At 39.7% G+C, this 24138-nt stretch overlaps 1 protein-coding gene across 1 annotated transcript in view; it reads left to right on the plus strand.

Annotated features, from left to right (window-relative positions):
- Positions 1-23338, plus strand: part of PEX7 (peroxisomal biogenesis factor 7) — a 55330-nt gene extending 31992 nt beyond the window's left edge. The window contains exons 9-10 of the mRNA XM_081187902.1: positions 15163-15262; positions 22674-23338. Coding sequence (XP_081044028.1) covers positions 15163-15262; positions 22674-22742 — 169 coding nt within the window. The 3' untranslated portion in view covers positions 22743-23338. The remainder of the gene's footprint in view (positions 1-15162; positions 15263-22673) is intronic.
- Positions 23339-24138: the final 800 nt, after the last annotated feature.

Raw genomic sequence — 24138 nt, forward strand, 5'->3', positions numbered from 1 at the left:
TGGGGAAACAGAATTTCCAGGGGAAGGTGCTATATTCTGTGTCTTTGGCCTTGAAAAGGTGTTGTGGGAGATAATTTGGTTATAACTATGGCAATGAGAGAAGATTGGGTTCCAGGATAAGGTTTTATACTTCTGTTGCAGAAACTGGAGATGTTACCTTGCCATCCAGTTATATACTGGCAGCATTACAGTTTCTTTCTTAATTCGCTTTAATCAGCTTGATACCTTTTGAGTTTGACAGATGGTTTTATAATTTGCCCTCTCTGTATCCTGGCATCTTTATGCCTTTATATTTGGATCTGTAAACTGCGTATGTCATACTCAAATAATGGAAAGACAAAGCAGATACAGATATTGTTTGCAGTCATTATACATATGTACAGAGAGAGTCTGCAGGGTATGACATGAATCCTGCTCTTATGGGTAATATGAAAGGCGCTTCTATGTGGAGGCTTTTGTAACTGACTGTCATGTTCAATCAGTGCACCTGCCGCTTATAATTCACGCAGGACTTTGCCAGTGCCTATAGCAATTGCTGCTAAATCAGCATGGGTAACAAACCCAGCCACCAACATTGTAGTAGCTGGTACTTTTTTGTGAAGTATTTCTTTCCCCTGTTCTTCATGTTTATAGTGCTCTTTTTCCATCTCGAAGCTTCTCAGGCCTAGTTTTCACCAGCAAATGCAGTGGGAGGCATGTGTCTCCTCTGTATCACTTTAGTTTATTTCACTTCTTCATATTGTCTTCCACACAAAACCAAAATAGAGCATGATAGAGTGCATGCTTTGTTTGGAAATGGCCTGTCGTTTACATCTACAAGGTAGGACTGGGACTTCATAACATTAGTGCAGAGGGTTCCAAACTAGTCTCCTCCCTGATCTTCTGGCTTTCTAAGCATATGAATGTATATATTTTGCAGGGGAGCCAGCACCTGTAGCCTGAAGCAGTACCACTTAGACACAGGTTTACCATCTCAGTTATTTTTTGAAGGCTAGGTTTAAGAGGAGAAATGCATTTGTTACACTTGTAGACAGTGTTTTCTAATTGGGGAACACAAGTACTTGTTTATAGGTTTAGACTTGCAAATTTATATTTTCAAGTGCTAGCTAAAAATGTGTGGCTTCTTGCTGTTTAAAGACTGATTTGGCGAGGTGGGGGTGGGGGGGAATTGGCCATCTGCCATGACAGATGCTCTTGATGAAATAGCTGTTTCAGCTAACCAGTATCCTGGACAATGCGGTGGCTTTTTTCATACATGGAACATACCAGAAATAACTTGGTTAGAACTCTTTGAATAGCAACATACCATTTGTTATTATTAAATGGTTTGTGAGAGATAACTTAATCTGTTTCTTCTCATTTTGGAAGATAACCTTCTGTCTCCCCACCCCCACACCTTTTTGGTACTAATACCAGCATTGTGTTGTTGATATTGTTGGATTTCTTTGTAGCTTGTTTAGAACATGTTTCAGAACTGAGGATATCAGTCTTTTACAATTTGATGAGTAGTGAATTAACTGTAATGATACTAAGAAACCGACCCATAGTACTTTAAAAATAAAATAAAGCATGTGTTTTAGCTCCACCAATAATGAAGGCATGATGATCCCCCAGTGCCTTTACTATGCCTGCTCTTGTGCTCTGAACAGAAGTTTGATATGTATAAAGTAGGGGAGGATTTTCATGGAATGATGGGCAAATGAGGCTTTCCCCATCACTTGAATTTTTACATGTCAAGTTATTAAAGACCCCAGAGGCAGAACCCATACCAAAGTTGGCAATCAGAAAATACCATTTAGGACTGCCATAGACATCCATATGTAAAGAGCAGCATTTGATTCTCTAAATCACATCAAAGACTCCGATACCATGCAAAGTTATATGCACATGGGAGTATTTACCCGAAAATGGTACTAAAGCTAAAGAACAAATGTTCTCTAAATCCATTTAAATATCTATAATTCAAAAAGAGAGGTAAGCTCTTGGAGAGTTGAAGACAGTATCTTTCTCTAATGAATTGGCATACATTATAGCCAAGAAAAAAAATTGTGTGTGTGTGTTAATGTAGCTAGGAAAACTGTAAATTCATTCTGTGGAACATATACTTGCCTCAGCATAAATGCTTTACCTGGTGCGACTTGCCAAGCTAGGAAGGGACTACTGCACAGGAGGGAACATTCTCCTTCCCAGGTCACTGGCATATGTCCAGCTAAGTCCAGCATTTGCCAGCTCATTCAAGCAGCATTTCCCTGCAAGCTCATCAGGAACGAACTTCTAGTTGGACACACTAGGCATCAGGAGTAAGTCTAAAACTGGATTGTTAATGCCCCTCTCCCAGTTTGCACATAACGGCAAGCCATGTTCTGAAAGAAATGTTTGTTCTTGGCTTACCGTATGTGGCGTGCTTAGAATAAAGAAAGCGTAAACACTGGCTTGCAGCTGCTCTGCGATTCGCTTCCCAGCTCCAGAAAGGGAGCAGCAAAGTAGACCCAGCTGAGCAGTGTGCACCAGCTATGCCGCTCGTCCGCAGTAAGCTGCCCTTTCTTTCTCACCTTGCACGTGAGTTAGACCACTGACTGAAGCTAATTGGTGGTGTTTGCCTGCATATTGGGTACCTGCACATTTCACAGTTGAGAACAGATGACATGACTAAGAACGGAAGAAGAGTCCTGCATGTAGTTCCACCATCCTGTTCTCACAGTGGCCAACCAGATGCTTATGGGAAGCCCACAAGCAGGACAGGGATGCAACAGTCACCGGTATTGAGTATCTGATATCCAGCAGTTTAACCACTCCATTTCGTAAAAACTTTCCCCCTAAACAGATGGTGAGCTCTTTAAAAGAAACAGCGCTGTCACCAGGAGGTTTGGTGCAGTGTCATACTTTGACTGCAATTCCATTTTACTAGTTTCCCCCTCCCCTCCCCCAAAGTACCATATTCTCCTCTGTTCCAAATAGAATTACATTGCCATTACAATGACAATATAAGGTTATTAATTCTCTGTAGTTTTACGCAGATGCTTTCTATCGTAATGGCTATTACGGTTTGCAGTTTTACCTGGTATTGTTCTGCAAATAAAAAAGACCCTATGAACATCCCAGATAGAGTCTGTAATGCAATTAAAAAACAAACAAACTATGAATGTTATGCAATAGAAGGGAAATGCCGAACTGCAGCAGCTTGTAGGATCTGGCAGATGGCAAGATCTGCAATACCGTAATTGCTAGGTAAGGGATTCTGAAGAAGTCTGGTGCCTCTAGAAGATAATGGAAGATGCCATTTAAACTGTGGTGATAAAAAAATTAAAAACCATAAATCCACAAATGGAAAATTATGAAAAGGCAATCTTCCTTTAAAGACATTAATATAGAAGTTTTCCATAGACTATCATTCCACCAATATGTTTTCTTGGAAGATATAATGCAGCAAGTTTTCACAGCTCTTAAAGCAGCATAGCCTGTGCTCACAATCCTAACCCTTTTGAGGTGTTGTTGTCTAAAGTCTTATTTGTATTGATGGAGCATGTCAACATTTCCAGCTGACCCGTGATTAAAGATAAAAATAAGGCACTGATACTTCAGTGATAAAACAACGTTTGTAACATCCTTCATGTACATAGTTCTTCTGAAGTAGATGATTGCATGTATTATTAAGATTTACATTTCCCCCCTTGGTTTTGCACCAAAGGCGCTCTGAGCAGCTTCCAGTAAAATGTAAACATACAATATCAAAAAATAAAATAACAAAACCAATACATCTTCTTCTAATAATACAATTTTTAAACTCTTGAAATGATAGACTTCATTAAAGTAATTAAAATCAATAAATTCCATGGCCCTAAAAGGCTTTGCAATAAATAAAAGTTTTGATTTATAGCTTAAAGTGGTAATTTAGTGGGTCACATTAGGGAGGGCATTCCAAAGTATTGGTGCCACTATGGGAAAATAGCTCTCTGGCTGGTTTAATTACTGAATAACCTGTCATGGACTTGGCTGGATGCAGAGGAGGAATGGGAGGCACCAGCTGGGGAGCCCCCAAGGGAAGAAGACTCAGAGCCAGGGGACTGATGGCAGGACAACAATGAGTGGTGATAGGGAGAAGAGGGGGCAGACTGGGAGGAGGAGGTGTTGGAAGCTGAAGAGGTAAGAAGAGCAGGAAGGGACTGTGGCAGAGATAAATCCAGAATCAGAGACAGGAGGAGGATGGAGAGACAGGAGACAGAGATGAGTCAGGCTGCTGAAGAAGTCAGGGAATCTCCCCATCCTGCTGCAACCAATGAGGGCTGAGGACATGAAGAAGGCAGAGCAAAGAAAGACAGGACAAAGGAGCCAAAGGTTGCTGGGGGAGGAGGGAACTTAGAGAGCAGTGAGAACTGTCTCATTGAGGCAAGACATGCTGGGAAGAGTTGTTGTGATCACTAGGCCTGAGCTGTTTTGTTTCTTTGAATAAAGAGTGAACTTCACTGACACCTTGTGAATTTTTGCTGACTTGATCCCAACTCCCGCCTTGGCATAACCCCTGGTGAGGAAAGGGAAGTACCTCCCTTGGCTCCTTTGGAAGGAAGGTTGGAATATAAATTGAATAAATAAAAAGTATTTCCTGAGGTATGCTAACCACTTAGGTTCCAGAACTGCATAGAGAATAGTTACTTTTCAAAACACTCTCACATTAATCTGTGTAGTCCCATGCATCATTACACAAGGGCCATGTAATGTTCATTCTGCAAATCTTTTAGTGGTTCATGTTTTGGAACTCATTGCCTATAGACATACTATACTGTTCTAGGTAGAAACAGGCTGAACACAGTTTTATTTCTGCAAGTTTACCCAGGCATATAATTTAATTATCTATATTTAGAGTTTGGTGATTAAGAAGACTGTATATCTTTCTAAATAAAGATTTTTGGACCTCAGATTAGCATTTGATTAGGTCCAGTCTACAACAGTGCCTCATCACTACAGAACACTTAATCAGTACACCCTTTAGCCCAGCCATCCATGGTGTGGGGTATCCTAGTTTGCTGCTCCCCTATGGGAACTTTTGAGCAGCTCCTCTTAGCTAAAGGAGGCAAGAAGCCCATAAAATTTCTGGACCACCACCCTGGAATTTGTGGTGGCTGGGGACATGCATATACAACAAGACAATGTTGTGGATTGGATCCCAAAATTTACATAAAGAGTTGACTTTAAAGGGGACTTTTCTTCTATAGAAATACTACCTAGTGAAGACTGTGTACAAAACAATAGCAGGGAAAGTAAGGTGTGCATGTATTTCATAGGAAATGACCATGAGCAGGAGTATAGTGACTTTTACATTCTGATGGCACTTAGCTCAGGAAGTCACTTTTGTTCAAGATAATTTTGTAGTGGAATTAAGTTTCATGGTTTTGGCAAATGTTTATAGATTTGGGACACATATCTTGCACATAAATGGGGAAGGGACTTTAAAATCAAACTTTGGGGACAGGTACTTTATCTCTTATCTTAACAATACCTTTCAGTATATTCAGTATATTATGGTTTCTTCTAATTCTTAATAACATTTGTTCTTTAGCCTTAGTACCATTTTCAGGTAAATACTTCAGTGTGCATATAACTTTGCATGGTCTTTGATGTGATTTTTTTTTTTGTATTAGTAATTTAATCCAACATCTAGAGGCAAGGATAATTGATTGCAATCAGTTAATTAAAATTGACTATAGATATTTAATTAGGAGCCAAAATAAGATAGCATTATTTATGATGCTGTGATAAAACTTGTAAGATTTCTACACCAGAGAGAACGGCCCTGGTGTGATCTATAATTGTATGATGGTTCATCTATGATTGAAAGCTTGTATTGCTGATAGTGCTCATACACTACATTTTTCAGGTCATGACTTCTAGAAAAATGATTTTGTTAACATCCAGGCAGTGAAGTGCCTCACATTCACTGTGATTGGGAATGCTAAGAAATGTATTGTTCTTGCAAAGTACTTTGATTTAATTTTAATTTCTTTGCTGGTTCCTTTTTTATAATTTAAATTCAGCAGCAGTTCTCAACCATTTTTCATGGACCAAATGATCATTGCTGGAGATCTCAGGAGATCTCTTTATAAACTTCTTGTTATTCAGTGCCATCATTACCTTCATTACCATTACCATCATTACCATCATCAAAACAATGAAAATCATGGTCCCTAGGCTAGTTGTGATCTGCACCTCCCAAAGTAATTCACCTTTCCCATTTTTGCAGTAGAATTCTTGACTGAAAAAAATGTACTGGTGTGTTAAAATGCATATTTTAAAATATATGTCAGCAATACATTTGGAAATACATACATTTAGATAAAATATATATTTTAATACAATTTTGTGAGGGGTTTTTTTAAGGTTGCAGATTAATGTGGAAATGGGGTAGAATGGCTTTATGAAAGAACACATGTAAAATAGAACGACAGGATTGTAGAGCTGGAAGAGACCATGAGGGTCATTTAGTCCATATTCCTGTAATGCAGGAATATTTTTGCTCAACATGGGGCTTAAACCCACAACCCTGAGAATTTTAGTCTCATGTTCTACCAATTGAGCTATTTTGATTGATCCATAAATCCCAGCCTAGGCCAGTTGTTAGCCTGTTCGACATATCTGGTCCTAATCAAAACACCTCTGTCTCCATTGTCAGAGCCAAGTACAGATATTCTCAGCTGTTCCCCAGTCTATCTTCTACCTGAATGAAGCCCACAGACCATAGTTTGAGAACCTCTACAATAGACAGTTCTAATTCAGGAGCAATATTATTGACTTTTATCTGTGTAGCTTGTTAGCACAGACTTCAAGCTGATTCATGTTTACCTATCTATTGCTGCCTCAGTTTATTCAGTCCTTATAAATTCAGCCACACAGATCAGCACAAAAGTATATGTAGAAGACTTCCCATCTATAATGTATGTAATGAACCAACACTGTTAACTCTTGAAATGCTTAGCCTTTTGTTCATTCCCCATACCTGAAATTTCTTTACTGGATGCAGCTAAAGGGGTAAAGCTTTGCCAGCAATCTCTCTTCCCTCTCACCCCCTAGTTATGTGTGCCAATAATCTGAGTGCATAGTAAAACCAGCAGCATTACTCTTCCAGTTTGCTGAGTCAAGCGGTCTGCCTCATATCAATTACTTAATTTTATTTATAGCTAAAATATGTATCTTGCATAATACTGCACAAAACATAAGTGATGTTTTTATGTGATTTTGTTTTAGAGTACAATGCCAGTTAATAATAACCAGAGATTTGCTTGCTTTGTCTGCTACAAAATCAATGGGAATGCAGACCTGTATTAGGAAACGCTGGTGAGGAGGGGGCTTTAGGGGATGGAGAATCATTGCCGAACAGCCACAACATAAACGAGGGTAACCTAGCATGTTGATTACCATATTTTTCGCCCTATAGGACGCACTTTTCCCCCTCCAAAAATGAAGGGGAAATGTGTGTGCGTCCTATGGGGCGAATGCAGGCTTTCGCTGAAGCCTGGAGAGCGAGAGGGGTCGGTGTGCACCGACCCCTCTCGCTCTCCAGGCTTCAGGAAGCTCTGCGCAACCCTCGGGAGACCGGCTCCGAGGGTTGTGCAGAGCTGCCTGCAGTCCCGGGCTCAGCGCACTTCTCCCCATCGCCAGCCCCACAAGCTCGGGGGACAGCGGGGAGGCGGAGCGCGCCTTCCTGCTGTTCCCCGACCTGGTTCTTCCAGCCCCACACCTGGGGGGGGGAAATAATTTTTTCCCCTTTATTTCCCCCCCAAAAAACTAGGTGCGTCCTATGGGCCGGTGCGTCCTATGGGGCGCAAAATACGGTACATTGAATACAATTCTTCTTCTTCTTCATAATAATAATAATAATAAACGCCTTGTGTTTTCTCATAATTTCTATCAAATACTGCCTTCATGTTTTTCCCTATACAGTGGTACCTCGGTTTAAGAACAGCCCTGTTTACAAACTATTCAGTATATGAACCCCGCAAAACTGGAAGTAGTGTCCCGGTTTGAGAACTCTACCTCGGTCTAAGAACAGAATCCGAACGGTGGAAGGGCACTGGCAGCGGGAGGCCTTGTTAGGAAAAGCGCACCTCGGTTTAAGAACGGTTTTGGTTTAAGAACGGACTTCCGGAACAGATTAAGTTCGTAAACCAAGGTCCCACTGTATCAAAGTGAGAGAGGCTTGCATTGCAGTCTTATTCATGCCTACTCAGAAGTAAACCCCATTGAGTTCAGTGGGACTTACTCTCAGGCAGAAGTGGATCACCTTGTGGGTGGAGCCACTGCTGCTTACTGGGAGGCAGAGGGGAAAGGAATGGGAATATCAGCAGGGTTCAGGCTCTCCCACTGGTGCACTTGCACTATGCTGACCTCCCTGCTGCCGCCCCGCACTTACAAGTGGTGTGTGGCAGTGATCCCAGTGCTGGCAAGCCAGCATTGTTGCCCTGCCCCATCAGGCAAGCCATCTCTGCTCCCAGGTGCATGCATATAGGATTTCTTACTTACTTTCTTTAAACAAAAGTTGAGTATTGAGAAAGGAACCCTACATGCCTTCTTTTGGCTGCAGGCTACAGCCCTTGGAGAATACAATAGACCTAGTCAAATATGTAGTATCAACAGAACATGAAGATAAAGCAATATCTTTGTTTTAGTTGTGAAAAAGGTAATCTTATGGTTCCTGTTTTCATATAGAGTAGACTTGCAATCTGGGTTTATCTTAATGTATTTTGCTTCCCAGATACTCTTGAGTATTTGCCGCTTGACATTTCATTGCTGAACTTGTCCTGCTGTTAAAGAAGCAATATTTAGTTTATATGCCACATACCTGGAAATGAGAAGCATAGACCTTTGCATGAAATGCCGTATTTTGCCATAAGCACTTCTTCACGTCAAAATATATTCCTCAGTCTTATTAGGGGCTAAAAGATCAGGATTGAAGGGGTGAATCCTAGTTTTATTGTAATCTCTTGAAAGTAATAAATGGCTTTCTAAATTGTGACCAAAGAAATATTGGTGGCATTAAAGTATTATGTGTGATTCACTTCCCCTCATATAGACATTTGAGAAGAAAATCTGGCTGATTTCAAACACTTCTAAATAGATCTAATTCACAGGCAAGCTACTATATTCAGAGACCCTTTATAAATGGTCAAATTCAGCCCACAATAACTTTTATTTGAATTTATATAAATGATCTGAACATACATATATTTGGGTCTTCCCCAATTTAATTGTATAAAAATTCCATAAATATAGATATATACAGTAGAACCTCCATTTCAGATATATACAGTAGAACCTCCATTCCAGAAATTCATTCGATTTCCGAAATGTTCAAAAACCGAGGGTCAAAGGGCTGCCAGCAAGTTCAGTGGGAAAAATTGAGAAACACACCTCGGAAGCATTCACTTCTGGGTTTTCAGCGTTCGGCTTCCAAATCGTTTGGCAGCCAAGACGTTCAAAAACCAAGGTTTGACTGTATAGATAAATAAAAATTCCATGCGCACGGCTTGGAAGCTTTGCAAGCATGTATGCTTGGAGGTCCCTTCCAGAATACTCAAGTAGTGTCACCTTCCTCTGTTCCTTTAAAGCCCACCTCTTCTCCAACCTTACTGAAATGACACCTAAATGCATGCGAAGGTTGTTGTTGTAGTAGTAGTAGTATTTGTACTCCATCCATCTGACTGGGTTACTCCAGACACTCCGGGTGGCTTCCAACAGATATGAAAACATAATAAAACATCAAAAACGTCCCTATACAAGGCTGCCTTCAGGTGTCTTCTAAAATTTGTATAATTATTTATCTCATTGACAGCTGATGGGAGGGCATTCCACAGAACAGGCTCTGTTTCCAAGAAAGCCCTCTGTCTGATCCTTGTAACTTCATTTCTCACAGTGAGGCAGCCACCAGAAGGCCCTGGGAACTGGACCTCAGTGTACAGACTGAAAGATGGAGGTCGAGATTCTCCTTCAGATACATAGCCATATCCATCCCTTGGTTCCTGCTCCTTGACTAGATAGTAAATTCAGCATAAATATCTGACTTTTTATAGGTTACCTGTAGACAACCAGAAATCCTGATGGCCATATATAAGTAACATGTCTGCGCTATATAAAGTACAAAATGTTGCAGTATATCCTCATCCTCTAACATTAAGGGCTCCTGTTCAGGGTTCCAGCTAACCATGTCTTCCTCCAGGATGCTAAAACTGTCAGGTGTTGAAGTAGGCCAATATATTCTCCCACATATAGTATTCAACATTTTGTGGTTTCTGGAATTTTAGTTTGTTGGGTTGGGGGTAGGCAGGCATTGTTTTGTAATTCTATATACCTGAAGGTTCAGCAGGGTATGCAGATACCTATCCCCGTTGTTTCTCAGTGGCTTTGTTTTACTCCAGTCCAGTAAGCATCCAACCACTTGAGTTCATCATTAAAGGGAATTATATTAATAACAACTCTAGGCCATGGCAAATGTGTCAAGAGCCCCCTGCCCAAGCATTTTGGATGTATTTTAAGAAACCAGAAGAGGTAATTCAGTTATCTTCTGTTGAAACTTTAGGTAAGCAGAGTTTGGAATATAGTGATTAAAACAACTTGAACTTACAGGTCATTTCACAAACTAGAAGTACTGGTTTATTTTGATGGAACAATGAATACTACAAAAAGCATTTGGCAGTATGATTGATTGATTTATGTATGTGACACAGGCATGCATCAATAAATGCATTCTTATTTCTGGCCCAATACCAGCTTAATAGCTTTTTTCTGATTTATCTGTTTACACATCTTAGGCTTCCTATGTGTGCTAATTATACCCAAATCCTCCTCCTTTTTTGAATGAAGCCAAAAACAAACAAACAAAAAACCCCCCAGTTTCCAGTTAATGCTATAGTTTCCGACTATGTACAAACTCCCATATCCTCTGCATTCAGTGGTCTCCCACCACTGGCTTGGAAATATCAATCCTGTATGTAGTATCTTAAGAAATACTGCATTTTGATGCATTCCCCCCCCAACCCACTTTGATCCACATTGGTAGAAAGAGTGTGATTGTTTCTTAGTAAGACAAGCAATCATTTGCAGCAGGCAGCATTGATTTCTCATATTTATTTTTATGATACTACCTATGCAAGAATCATCCACAGTTAACATTTTGACTTCGTATAGTGGTTTTAGGAATTCCATATGTAGTTGACTGGCAACATTTCTTTCTATACTTTGAAGATAAAGATTATGTGTAGCTCAGATTTGGGAAACTGTAGGAGTTACTGAACTGTTTTCATGAGGAATTGGCTCTCCACTTTTGTATATATAGAATATCTAGTCATCTGTGGAAATGAAATAACAGTTACAGTGAATGGCCACTAATATACTATAGAACAGTACAGCCCAGAACATTCTTCATACTGACTGCACTTATCAAGGGGGGAAATGCTTCTTCCTTAAGTCCTGTTCTTTGATATTCCATTAAAGTTTGACGGGAGGAGAGTGTTATATAAATGGGGCTAGTTCTGAACTTTCAGTAACACCTGAAATAACCTTTCTTCGGAAAAGTGGATGAAAGTTCTTTATACAAGTTATGAAGTGTAAATAGGCAGCTGGTAACACATTCAAACAGATTCTTATTTGGGACATGTAGATACTGCAGCACCATGAATATTACAGTAATTCCATAGTAGTCCATGGAAGATTATATTGAACAAGAATGCATTCTTTTGAGTATTCAGGAACCTAATTAACCATCCCAGTTGTCTAGTGCTTTTGACTCTGCTTTCTCAAGCTGGGATATTTTCAAATACAGTATGCACATTTGTTTCTGTGGAGGGAGAATAATTTGCTGTAGAAGTATATTTCCTTCACATGGGAATAGTCAGATACAGACAACGACCACGTTGTATGTGTTCAAAGCATGTGCAATTGTGCACGTACGTATTGCCGTGAACCCGGAAGTGGCAGGGAAAGGGGGTGGGGCTTCTACAATGACCTGGAACGCGACCCCCTCACAAATCAGGGGTTGCCTGTAGTGTCAAAATGTGCCTCTGTCTCAAGAAAGGACCATCCGTACAGTATAGTTTTGGGAGCATAGCACCAAAGAAATCCCCTCAGATTGATTATCAGCTGTCATGGCACTTTGTTGTTCTATCTCCTTATAAAGGTAAAGGACCCCTGACAGTTAAGTCCAGTCGCGGATGACTCTGGGGTTGCGGCGCTCATCTTGCTTTATTGGCCGAGGGAGCCAGCGTACAGCTTCCGGGTCATGTGGCCAGCATGACTAAGCCGCTTCTGGTGAACCAGAGCAGCGCACGAAAACACCGTTTTCTAAACTAAAGAGCCCCAAGTGTTGTACCTTTCATCACTGGAGCATTTCCTGCTCTTAGGTTGCTTTGTTCACATTTTTCTGCAGCTTTTCTACCCTTGCAATATCTTGTTAGAACTGGTGGCCAGAATATATATGTGTATGTGTGTGTGTATTAGTGTAAAGCCTTGCTGATACTGGCAGTTTTATTTTTGACTGCTTTATTAATATGTTTAAATAGGTTTTAAATGTGTTGGGGTTTTTCTATTTTAAATTAATCTTTTCCAGTTATCCAATAATATAAATGTGTGATATCATGGGTAAATGTAAGGATGTTGATCTGCATATGCGTTTGCTCTTTGGAAATGAGCATGTTGGAAAATAACCTCTCGTTCTCCTGTTCCTCTAGTACTAGGAGAAGCGAAAGAGGGCTGTTGCCATAGTGCATCCATTGTGTAGCCACCATTCTGGTCAGGTGATTTGCAAAGAAATTAAATGAAGATAGATTAAGCAAACTAATTCAGTTGCCTCTAGTGTTTGCAGTGTCCCTAAACCACCCATGAATTGCATTTTCCATAGTTTGGTCTTTTCCTCCTTTCTTGGTAACCACTCTAGTGGCAAAACCAGCTGTGTACATTATGAATTGCATATTGTTCTTCTTTTGTAAGCATAGCATGCATATATGTTGAGAGAGAAGGGGTCCTTGGGAGAGAAAAGAAGAAGAGACAAAACTGGTTGTAGTAGAAATCTATTGACTGTAGTGGGTGAAGTAAGGGCAAACATTGTATCTCAATGAAAATAGTGAAGAATAATATTTAGTGAACATTAGTTATTAGGTAATGTAGAAGGCCATGTGTGTATGTGTGTGTGTTGCAACTGCATGCGGTGAGTAAACAAACGCAGAATGTGATACTAGGTGGAGGTTTCACCTTAAACAAAAGCCCTTATGGATGCAAAGAAATAATTGGAAGGATGTGAGTAATGCCTGGTAAGATCTCAGAAGCTGTGCCACAGATGGGTTGCTGAATCAAAGGTCAGTCACTAGAAGAGGCTGGACTTCAGTGCCCTTCCTAATTCCTTGTCCTGCCCACAAGAACAGAAACAACTACAGTATAGTGAAAATGAGGACCAAAGTGTGCACAAAGATGTCTGATTTTTATACCATTGTTCATTTATGGAATTGGAATTGTCACTCTACATCTTAATTTTTTAAGCGCAAGGATATACCAACAGCTCAGTACATAAAGCCGGGGTAGGGAACCTCCAGGCCCTGGATGACTGCTGATCCCTGATCATTGGCCGTGCTGGCTGATGGGAGCTGTGATCCAACAACATCTGAAGCAGATGTTCCCAACCTGGTGGTCTCCAGATGTTGTTGAACTACAACTCCCATTATGTCTGACAATTGACCAGAACTGATAGGAGTTGTAGTCCAAAACATTTGGAAGGTACCAGGCTCAGGAAGGGCCCCTAACCTAATGGAATGATTTGGCCTACATTTAATTTACCTTACAGCTCAAACCAGGTAACAAAATGTTAAGTAATCTAAAGAGGCCTGAATTTTGAGTACACATTCCAGAATGTAAATGAGAAATGTTTAAGCAGTTGAATTGTTACATAACTTTGAGAATTATTGATCTTTTGAGTAGTATCTACTTTACCTTATACGCATATAGGCATGACTGTTAAAAAAAATTAGGAAAAAAATAGTTCAGTTTTATTGTTGGCTATAAATATACTTTAAACACTGGATGTCCCACGTTTGTGTGTGTGTGTGTGTGTGTGTGTACATAATAGCTTATTTTTAGTTACTATTTTGTTAATATCCTCTAGATTATAAATGTTTTATTAATGTTTTGTTAATCGCATAATGCAACATGCTGTAAAATTGTGATGTTTAGCTTATTTTTTGCTAACAGTATTTATAGATTGTAATTATTTTACTGATGGTTCATTAATATATGATTTCTGCTGTAGTTGTGATATTATGTTCTGCTATTGTTATTTATTGCTTTGAGATTCATTTGAATGGAAAGCAGTATAGAAATACAATTAACTATCCAATCACTGAAGATCCTGGTTAACAGGAAGGCAAGTTTAGTCCTTGAAGTTTCCATGTCAGGAAACAGCAAACAGAAGGTGGGATGGAGTATGTGACAGTATGTAGTCCCTCCCAACGGCCTTACTTGACATAGTAAAGAGTATTCTCTGCCCTGCTGTCTGCTGCCTGTCTAAACAGGTTTAAGATATTAGGGACGCCGTAAGCACCTAGGACACATCTGAAAATTCCACATTTGCCTGGTATTCTTGTGTGAATTCTGCAGAGCATCAAGTTTCAGACCATTGATAAAACATAGCTAAACGATGAATCAAATATTTCTGATGTAGAAAGTCTCCAGTTGCATCCTTGATGTCTTCATTTAAAAAAAAGAAAAATCAGGTGTGAAACTCTGAAAGGCTTATTGCCCCATAGTCTGTAGAAGTAGATAGTTCCTGTCTAGATGTCCCAGTTATCTGACAGTAGAAGACAGACTTTATAGGTTCATATGTTATAAAGCTTTACTTACTGTTTAATAAAGATACTTCAGTTTACTGTTTTGCAGTTTATCCCAATGGGAGATCATCATGCCAGCTCTGGATCTAAATCTCCATACTGGGCTGAAGGAGATGTAGCCTTAATGAAGTACTTATTTATGCAGATGAGTCAAAAGACTTGTGCAATAGGATTAATTGCATTTCTAAAGTGGATGGGCTTGTTTTTTAAAAGCATTTGGCAGCTTCAAGCACATCAGCAGTCCAGCATTACATTTTTTAAAATGGCCTTTCAATTACCATAATTACAATATTGTTTCCATCTATAGATTCTGGGATTTCTCCAAGCCTGATCCACTGCTTGAAACTGTGGAGCATCATACAGAATTTACTTGTGGCCTGGATTTAAGCTTGCACCACCCGAGTCAGGTAAGAGAAAAGAGAGTGTCTTCTTCTTTTTCCTTATGTAGGTGCAAGCATCAACTGTAGTTTATATAAATTAATCCTCACTTATAAGAGCAATAGAAATTACTCTCTCTGACTAGAGTCTGAGTGGTAGGTTATCAAAATCACAGCTTTCTGCCCTAAGCACTGGGTGCACCTGTTCTGCCTCTGGACCCTCAGAATGTGTGAGCATGTGTATCAGCTCCAGGTCATGCAACTTGCAGATATTATGCTTACACATGGAATACATACAAGTCCCACTTACCAAACACAGTGCTTTCCCAGGAAATCATCCATTAGGTGAGCTGATGGCTTCCATGATTTCCTATGGGAACATTTCTGATTTGTGATCTCTCTTCCATGGTTTCTCCCTAAAATGGCTGCAGCCAGACAGTGAAGCACAAACAAGTAAGGAAGTGGGCAGACTCTGGCTGTTCGGTTATCTGAATCAACTATGCACATAGCGAGGTTTGGGTAAAGATAAGTGAATTTTAAAATAACAAGCAGGCAGATAGTGGGACCTGCTTGTATATGCATAGCATTTCCTTGGCGAGAACCGCATCCAAACAAATCCAATATTAGTATATTGATAGTGTAGAGTTAATTATTTATTTTCTCTAACAGCTGGGAAGGTTGGAAGGGATTATTATTTTTCTGACACCTAATCAAAAGCCACACTCATCAAACTTATCCCAGTGTCCCCAGGCAGAATCAGCTTGAACCCATTGGTCTTTGGGCAAATGGTGGTTTAATTTTTTTATTTTTTAAAAAAAATAAAAATAGAAGCAGTCTCTTTTGGAAGAGTCCATAAGAGAATCCATTTATCCCATCTTGCCCTGCAGCAATTCATCACTAGCAGTTACTGTGACTCTTAGTAGAAAAAAAGTAACAAACCAAGTACAGTCGTACCTCGGTTGTCAAACAGAATCCGTTCCGGAAGTCTATTTGACTTCTGAAAACGTTCGACAACTGAGGCACGGCTTCCGATTGACTGCAGGAGCTTCCTGCACGCAATTGGAAGCCATGTAAGCCTCGTCGGACATTTGGGTTCCAAAGAACGTTCCAAAGAACACTCACTTCTGGGTTTGCGGCGTTTGGGAGCCAAAACGTTTGAGTTTCAAGGTGTTCAGGATCCAAGGTACAACTGTAAAAGCAGCTTATTTTATTAAACCACATTTTGTATATATCTCACCTGCCAGGATATAAATCCTTCCATGGCAGCTTATAAGTAACATTGAGTTATATATTTTAAAAATGCATCAGGATCCTTCCCACAAGGCAGTTTATTGTACATCATGCTCTGGGGAGAAATGCAACGGTTCACCTGGAGCAGGCCCTGAAGTAACATTTCTTGCCTCTCTCCTGGAATCCTTCCAACAGAGCTCTTAATGGTAGATGACCCTGCTTGAGGCAGTGTGTGTGTGTCCAGCTAGAGAAGGCCCTGAGGTGGTCTTCGCCTGTCTCCCTCTCTGTCCTGGAATCCTTGCCACCCTTTGAGAAATTGCATTTCCCCCTCAATTTTTGTGTGGAGACATCACTTTAAAATTTGTATAGCATAAATAGTACCCATTTAAATAAAACGGATGAACTCCCCTGCTCTTGCTTCAGCGGCCAGATTCATCTTTTCTCGGCTGAATATGTTACTTTGAAGATACAGTGAAATGAGGGAATGTTTCTTCGCTTATCATAAAGGGGTTGAGAGGATGGTATTTTAAGACTTCTAATGTAATAAGCCTGAATAACATTCAACCCCAACGTAAGGGAAATAAATGTAAGTCCTGGGAACTCTTTCTTTAATTCTGCACCTAGTTTTCATCAGGCCTTCTCTTATGCTACTGAGATAATTGGCTACCATACCTAAATGAATGCTTTCTGTTGAGCAAGGTTTTTTTCTATAGCTGTTGTCTGCCTGAAAGCAGGACTCGCGGTTTGAAGGGGTGCGCACAGGAATATTCTCTTGTAAAAGTTCTGTGAAGTATGAACCATGATTCGGTTTTCTAAATTGCAGTTTTAAAATTTATTTCAAAAGCAGCCGTAGTAAAAAGAATATACATAAATTCTATCTTTGCACTGAAGAACAAGACACATGCAAATATGCAAGTGTTACATTCTGCAAAATAAATTGCTCAGAGCATCTCTGAGATTAAAATTAAATTCCAGGTTTGGACCCCCTAGAGTAATAAATTTATCCCTACAGAAATCAGTGGCAAAACTTACATTGATTTTAATAGTGCAGGTTTGCAGGACCAAAAACAGCTACTGACTTTCCTAGAGGCTCACTTTGTGAAGAACCACTTATATTTTTAAAAAGTTATTGTTAAGTGGTATATAAATCTAAATAAATAAATAAATAAATAAAACGTTGATGGGTAAGTAAAGTAACCCTACTTTACTGACAAGACCTTCTTTACTGGCAAGACCAATTACCACAGCCGCTGCTCTTTCTGCATCTTATGAGGAAACCACCCGCACACTTCTGTTGCCGTGTTAGTAGCTCTAGATGTTGAACAGAGCTGTTAAACTGAAGCAAGAGTTATTTCTACGTGGGTATTAAATATGCCATAATTTAAATGTGCAGGAGTTTTCTTTGTTGCCTGTACCAGGTACCCCCTTTCATTCTATAGTATTCATTTACTTCACCATTAATTTATTGTGTGTTGCACAGCACCTTTTCGTACATGAATGATTCTGTTGAACTACTGGCAGTTGCAACCATGAAGTCTGTTATATTTAGAATTGGAGACATGAATGCAAAATATGCAAGCCTGGGCTGCAACGTGCTGATAGAGAGACAAGGAAGCATATATACACTTAGATGGGCCTTTGTCAGTAAAACAGCCATCACACTATTTTTGTGAACTGCTAATTGAAGCTTTCAAAAATTCTGAATGATTCCTGCCAGATTTTCTAATAATAATAATGTTGATACTGGCCTACAACATTCTTTCCAATGATTTATTTCTCTTCAGGGGAAAAACGCTAAGTTTTATGTCGTTAAAAATTGTTCATCTTAATTTTCCCCGTTGCCCAAGTCTATTTGTTCACGAATAAGTGCAGTCCTAAACATGTCTACTCAGAATGAAGCTCCATTGAGTTGAAAAGGACTTAACACCCAGTCAAATGAGAATAGGGTTGCACCTGGGAAGAGCAGTCTCCTAAGTTTAGGAAGCCAGTGGAATGTACACAGTCTTAAATTAAAGCCAACCCAAGCTATGCCTATTCCACACACTATTTTGTTGCAAGACTACTGCTGGATGAGCCTGGTAGAAGGAAAACAGTACTTTAAAACAGTGTTTGACTTATACCACCCTTTTTGCTAGTGTGAGTTCCACCAGACTGCCCAATCACATGACTGAGCTGGAAGAGGTTTGAAATAGTTTCTCTCCTTGCTCCACCATGCCCCCTGAATGGTGACTTATGCTGATGCATGTTCTGCCATCTTAAGTTCCACCAGCTGAGCTCCAACTGAACCATCATTCCCCAGCTGAGTTGTGTTGCGGTTATGCCACTATGACAGCATAGCCCTGGTTCAGCCAGCACAGCCCAAGGTCTGACTAATCCAAACTTGCTTATCCTGCTGGAGTTTGGATTTGGATTGCCCTGTGAGTGTGTTTCCTGGGCCACAGTCTCCAGTTCTTGGCACAAGTATATCAGCTATTCTTGTAGGATATTTTTCCTCTCTCCTTAAGTGCTGAGAAGACAGTGTGTCATTCAGGTAATTTCAAAAGGCTGGACAGATTACCTTAGGTATCAGAAAAGGACTGAGCAGCAAAATAAGACTGTAATGATAAATGGCTAATTGGGGACTTGTCAGAGAAGTAAATCAGCTGGCGGTTCAGTGAAAACTAGTGCTAATTAATGAATGGCAACTGGCTTCTACACTGTTGGTAGGAAATGGTGTGGCAAAGAGAGAATTTTAAAAAATGGGATGACTTTCACTTCAGTAAACTGAATTTTGAAGTTTGTCAGCCTACATTTATTCAGAATTCGTATTCTTTGGCTTTGGAGGGAAGGAAAGGCTTGATTTATGTGCTGCATAATTCCAAATTCCCTACCAGCAGTTTAGTTGGCATGAGAGTAGGAACACTGCACCATGCTAGTAAGCCAGTGTTTCTATAGTTATTTGCTAGCACTACCAAATAGCCCTTCACTTTAAATGGGAATGTCAGGCACAGATTACTGGTTAGATTCTACAGTATTTATTGCCAGGATGTTACTTATTTAGTAGTATAACATAACTATTCCTGTTTTATACAGAACTCAGGGGAAGGTCAGAAGAAAAGAGAGGGGTGGCCCTGAAAAGATGTATTTGTCCTTTCTGCTGCAGTCTGCAATACTGTAGAGCTTTCTGGCTGCTGCACTTATGATTGTCACGTGAAGGAGATAACAGCACACCTATCATCCATGTGTTCTTTCCCTTTCTTGCTTCCACTTTTATCATCCCCTCCAGTAGTGATGTTTGGAAGTGTTAATCCTTCCACCTCAATCCAAGTTGAAATACTCTCCGCAGATCCTTGACGCAGATTACTAGTAGCACTTATATAGCCAAAATGCAGCCACAGAGAGCAACAGACTTTGGAAACCCCCAAGGTTTGCAGAAGTACAAAGAAAAAGCAAATCAAAGAGTAAAACAACCCCAAAGTAGTCTAGTGAATACTGAGCATACTCAGTGGGCCTAGAAGATGGCATCTGGCCAGACCGAGCCATGAAAATGTACCATGTTGCTGGTACCTTTAAATTGCCACTCTTTCTGAAAGATATGTAGAAGCAACTACTAAGGGCTTGCAATTCTGCATGTTTTATTGCAGACAGTGGCAATCTTAGCATGCCATTCACAACTGAAATAAGAAACAAGTATTTTGTACTCTGGTATTGCTATCTACGTGCAAAAAGTATTGCGAAGAAGTACTCCTGAGACAAAACAAATGACATAAGGCAGCTGTCCCTTGTGTATTTCTCAAAGGAATAGTAATTAGTAGAACTACGTGGGATTATGGCATAACAGAGGATTCCTTAGGAGTGGGGAGAGTCTCTAAAAAGTCTAACTCCCTTTAGCAATATTGATTTTTTAAAATCCCCAGAATAATTAATCACAGGGAAAATAATTTACTACAATTCTGTTTGTTTATAATATTTATAATTTTCCTTAATGAGTCTGTACTTAGTTAATTTATGATAATTCATTGAGCAAATGAAGAACCGTTAATTTCCTGAGTCAATTAGCTCTAATCCTTATTCAGTTCTTACCTTTAATACTTGGTATTACAGATAAACTCTTAATACTGCAATTCAGAATTTATCGTAATTAATTCACACAACCGTTTTCCTAATCATCCCCTTCATTCCGACTGCTCTGTTTAATCAATTTCATTCTCCTTTCATGAAGGGCTGAAGAACTATAGCAACCCTTTCCTTGCTCTCAGGTAAAAATTATTTAAAGGGCTTCTCTGTAGTCCAACTATAGTTAGTCATGAGCAAGATCCGTTCCCAATGAAAGATCACCTCCAGGAAGGAGGATGCAACCAAAGATTCCCTGTGATTGGCAAAACCTAGCCAGTTAGGAGCATAAGTCCACATTAATTCATATACAAGTGGAGGTTTCATAACAATCCTCACCCATTCTACTTTCAGCCGTGTCTTCCGTTCTTTGGCTCTTGGCCCATTGTGTGCCTGCACACTTCAATTCTGCCACTTGCATAAAAGGTTTCTGCCTCTTCTTCATCATATTGGGTGTCATGTGTTGCTTTAGCTTGGGTGGTACCAGCTCCTAAATCACTCGTGTGCAGGGTGGACGCTACCTGAGAAAACTTGGTTTGCACTTCAGCACATCTGTGCTCATACTGGGTTACCTTCATCAAGTTACAACCATAACAATGGGGATGAGCTATCACCAAAACTTGTGCAAATGGATGATATGTTTATGATTGCTAGTCCTGAGCTTTAGGAGTTCAGTGGGTTTCAAATCCTAAAATGCAAATACTGATCAAACATTCATGAGCCGTTAATTGTAATTTCCCCTTTGTGCCTTCTTAAGTGATACAGCGCCAAGCAACAAGCTTTCTCTTCTCAATCCCATGTGTTGCTCCTTTTATAGCATAAAGATTTTTAATGCCATAAAACTGTGCTCCCTCTTGAGGACTGGTTTCTGTCTGTCAGCCTTCCAAGAGCACACAATTATTTATCAGAATGATTTGCTATTGACGTTCTGTTTGCTCTCATTGCTTAGCTACCCTTAAGTTTTCCCTTGTACAGTCAGAAACAAGAGTTGGACTGAATTATACAGTTTGCTTCTCTGAAGTCTAAATTTTGCAGAAATCCTGTTTGCTCTCCCTATGTTTTGATGAAATTATTGTCACTGTATTTGCGTTCAGGAGCTACTGCATGATGCTAATTAAGTTGATCACAGGTGGGAATTCCCCAAGGATTTTGCAGATGGCGTTTTATGTATTGTTTCCTCTTGGCAATTGAACATGCCAGAAGAGACTTATTTGCTTGCTCGTTTCTGAATATGGTGCTTACGAAACGGGGGGGTGGGGGGTTTGAGAGAGAGAGAGTCAGTGAGTGACAAAGCTGTCATTTTAAATGGAGAAGAAAAATCATGAATGATGGGGAGGGTGGGTTGTTAATTACACAAGACATTCGTTTCATATACAGATAATCTTTTTCATCAAAACTGCTCCCCAAATAATCAATTCTTTCTTTCAAAATTGGGACATATAGTAACATAATTTATGGCCACAGCTTTTGTGGTTCAGACTGCTGTCTGCAATACATTATAGATTGTAAACTATTTTGAGGGTTGTTGTTGTTTTAACAAGCAAGCAGTGTATAAATTTGATGAAGTAAATAAAAATATTTTTGTGTTTTAAAGTGTTTTAATGTCATTTTACATTGTACATTTTAATGCACATTTTACATTGCTTTGAGGAGCAAGGGTCAGCTATCATGTTGAAATGATGGGTAGATAACTAAAGATGACTCTTTTTTTTTAAAAAAAAGCATATGATGGTATTTAACTAAATAATTGTGCTCAGAAGGGTTAGTGCAATAAAACACAAATTTCTCCCCTTGCATGAACCTCACACTGTCCCTATTCTAGCTCCAGAGGGTTGGGAGAAGCCAAGAACAGATTTTGGGGTGCAGAGGAAGAATATTCTATTGTGCAAGTAAAAATCATTGCATTGAGAGAACATTTGCCTTGGCAATATGTTGAAACAATTGTTTTGGATGTATCCGTCTTTTTAAAATTTATTTTTTATCTATTTCAGTGTCTGTTGGCTAGCATTGTAGGGATGCTGCATTCAAGTTGGCAAGGAGAATTGCTGCTGCAACCATTAAAAATCTGTGTGCCAACTAGTAACTCCTATCTAAAATGGACTGTGTTTGCTCTCCATAGGTGGCAGATTGTGCTTGGGATGAAACAGTGAAAGTCTATAGTCCATCTTCATTGATGATTCCATCATAGAAAGAGATTCTCCATGGAGGACAGCTGATTTGGAAGAAATTGCTTCTCCTTTCTCAGGGCAAGGCAGAACTTTCGTGGAATGCATTGTTACAACCTTATTTTAAAATATGTCCTTTGATGTTTTAAATCAGGGGAAAGAAATCTCCAGATGTTGTATGATTCTAACTCCTGCAAGTCCCATCCAGCATGGCCAATGACCAGGGACAAGTTGCAGTACAGCAACATCTGGAGGACTATAAATTCCCCCACCCATTGAGATATACAGCTAACATATGACTTCTTTCACAAAAACTGTGTTGGACCAGTAAAATAATAACAAATTAGCTGGACAGACCAAAAACAGAGAGAACTCCTAGATATGTGTAGAGCATCTTGCAAGCATTCGTGTAAAGACTGGGTGATTGGAACTGTATCTTTATATCTACCAAGGGGGGAAATGCAAATCATTGGTGTTCAAATTAGAATTTATTGTACAACAATGTAGCATCTACCTGATGCCTATAGCATTCAATTAATTTTGTTAGAGATACATTTTACAATTGATGTTGCATTATAATATTCTATAATGTTGATGTACAGTAAATTACATTATCTAACTCGGTTTTGTTGAACTTTTGTCATTTTCAAGTAACTATTCTTTAATCAGAAAATAATTTGTTTCACTTTGTCTGTGGGTTCTATGAGGGTTGTGCTACAGTCGTTTTCCTGAGTCAATAAATTTGTATTCGAGGTTCAGAGACAGTTGTGCCTGAAATAGGGTTGCCAACACCTGAAAGATAAAATACTGTATTTTTTGCTCTATAAGACTCACTTTTTCCCTCCTAAAAAAGTAAGGGGAAATGTGTGTGCGTCTTATGGAGCGAATGCAGGCTGTGCAGCTATCCCAGAAGCCAGAACAGCAAGAGGGATCGCTGCTTTCACTGTGCAGCGATCCCTCTTGGTGTTCTTGCTTCTAGGATTCAGAATTTTTTTTTCTTGTTTTCCTCCTCCAAAAACTAGGTGCGTCTTATGGTCTGGTGCGTCTTATAGAGTGAAAAATATGGTACCTATTGCTCCCTTTCCAACACCAGACAGGTGTTTCTCAGGGAAGCATGCAGAGGGTCTTCTGTGCAGGTATGTGTAGGCAACCTCCTGATGCATACAAATATTTATGTTTTGTGGTGCTAATCCCAATACCGGCAAAATATGAAAATGAGTATGCCGTCCTCCTACAACATGTACAAGGTTGAAGCAGTAGCTTTTTCTATGCAGCTTTTCTACAGATCACTTTGAAAAATCCATACCCACAAATCCAAGACGAATTGGTTCTCTGCCAGAGGCATTCAGCCTACTCAGATTTTGGCTGTTGGAACTTTGCACCCTTTCAAATACAGTACCGCAAACACTCCAAGAGAGG

Source organism: Podarcis bocagei, assembly GCF_964188305.1.
Source record: "Podarcis bocagei genome assembly, chromosome: 3".
Lineage (NCBI taxonomy): Eukaryota > Metazoa > Chordata > Lepidosauria > Squamata > Lacertidae > Podarcis > Podarcis bocagei.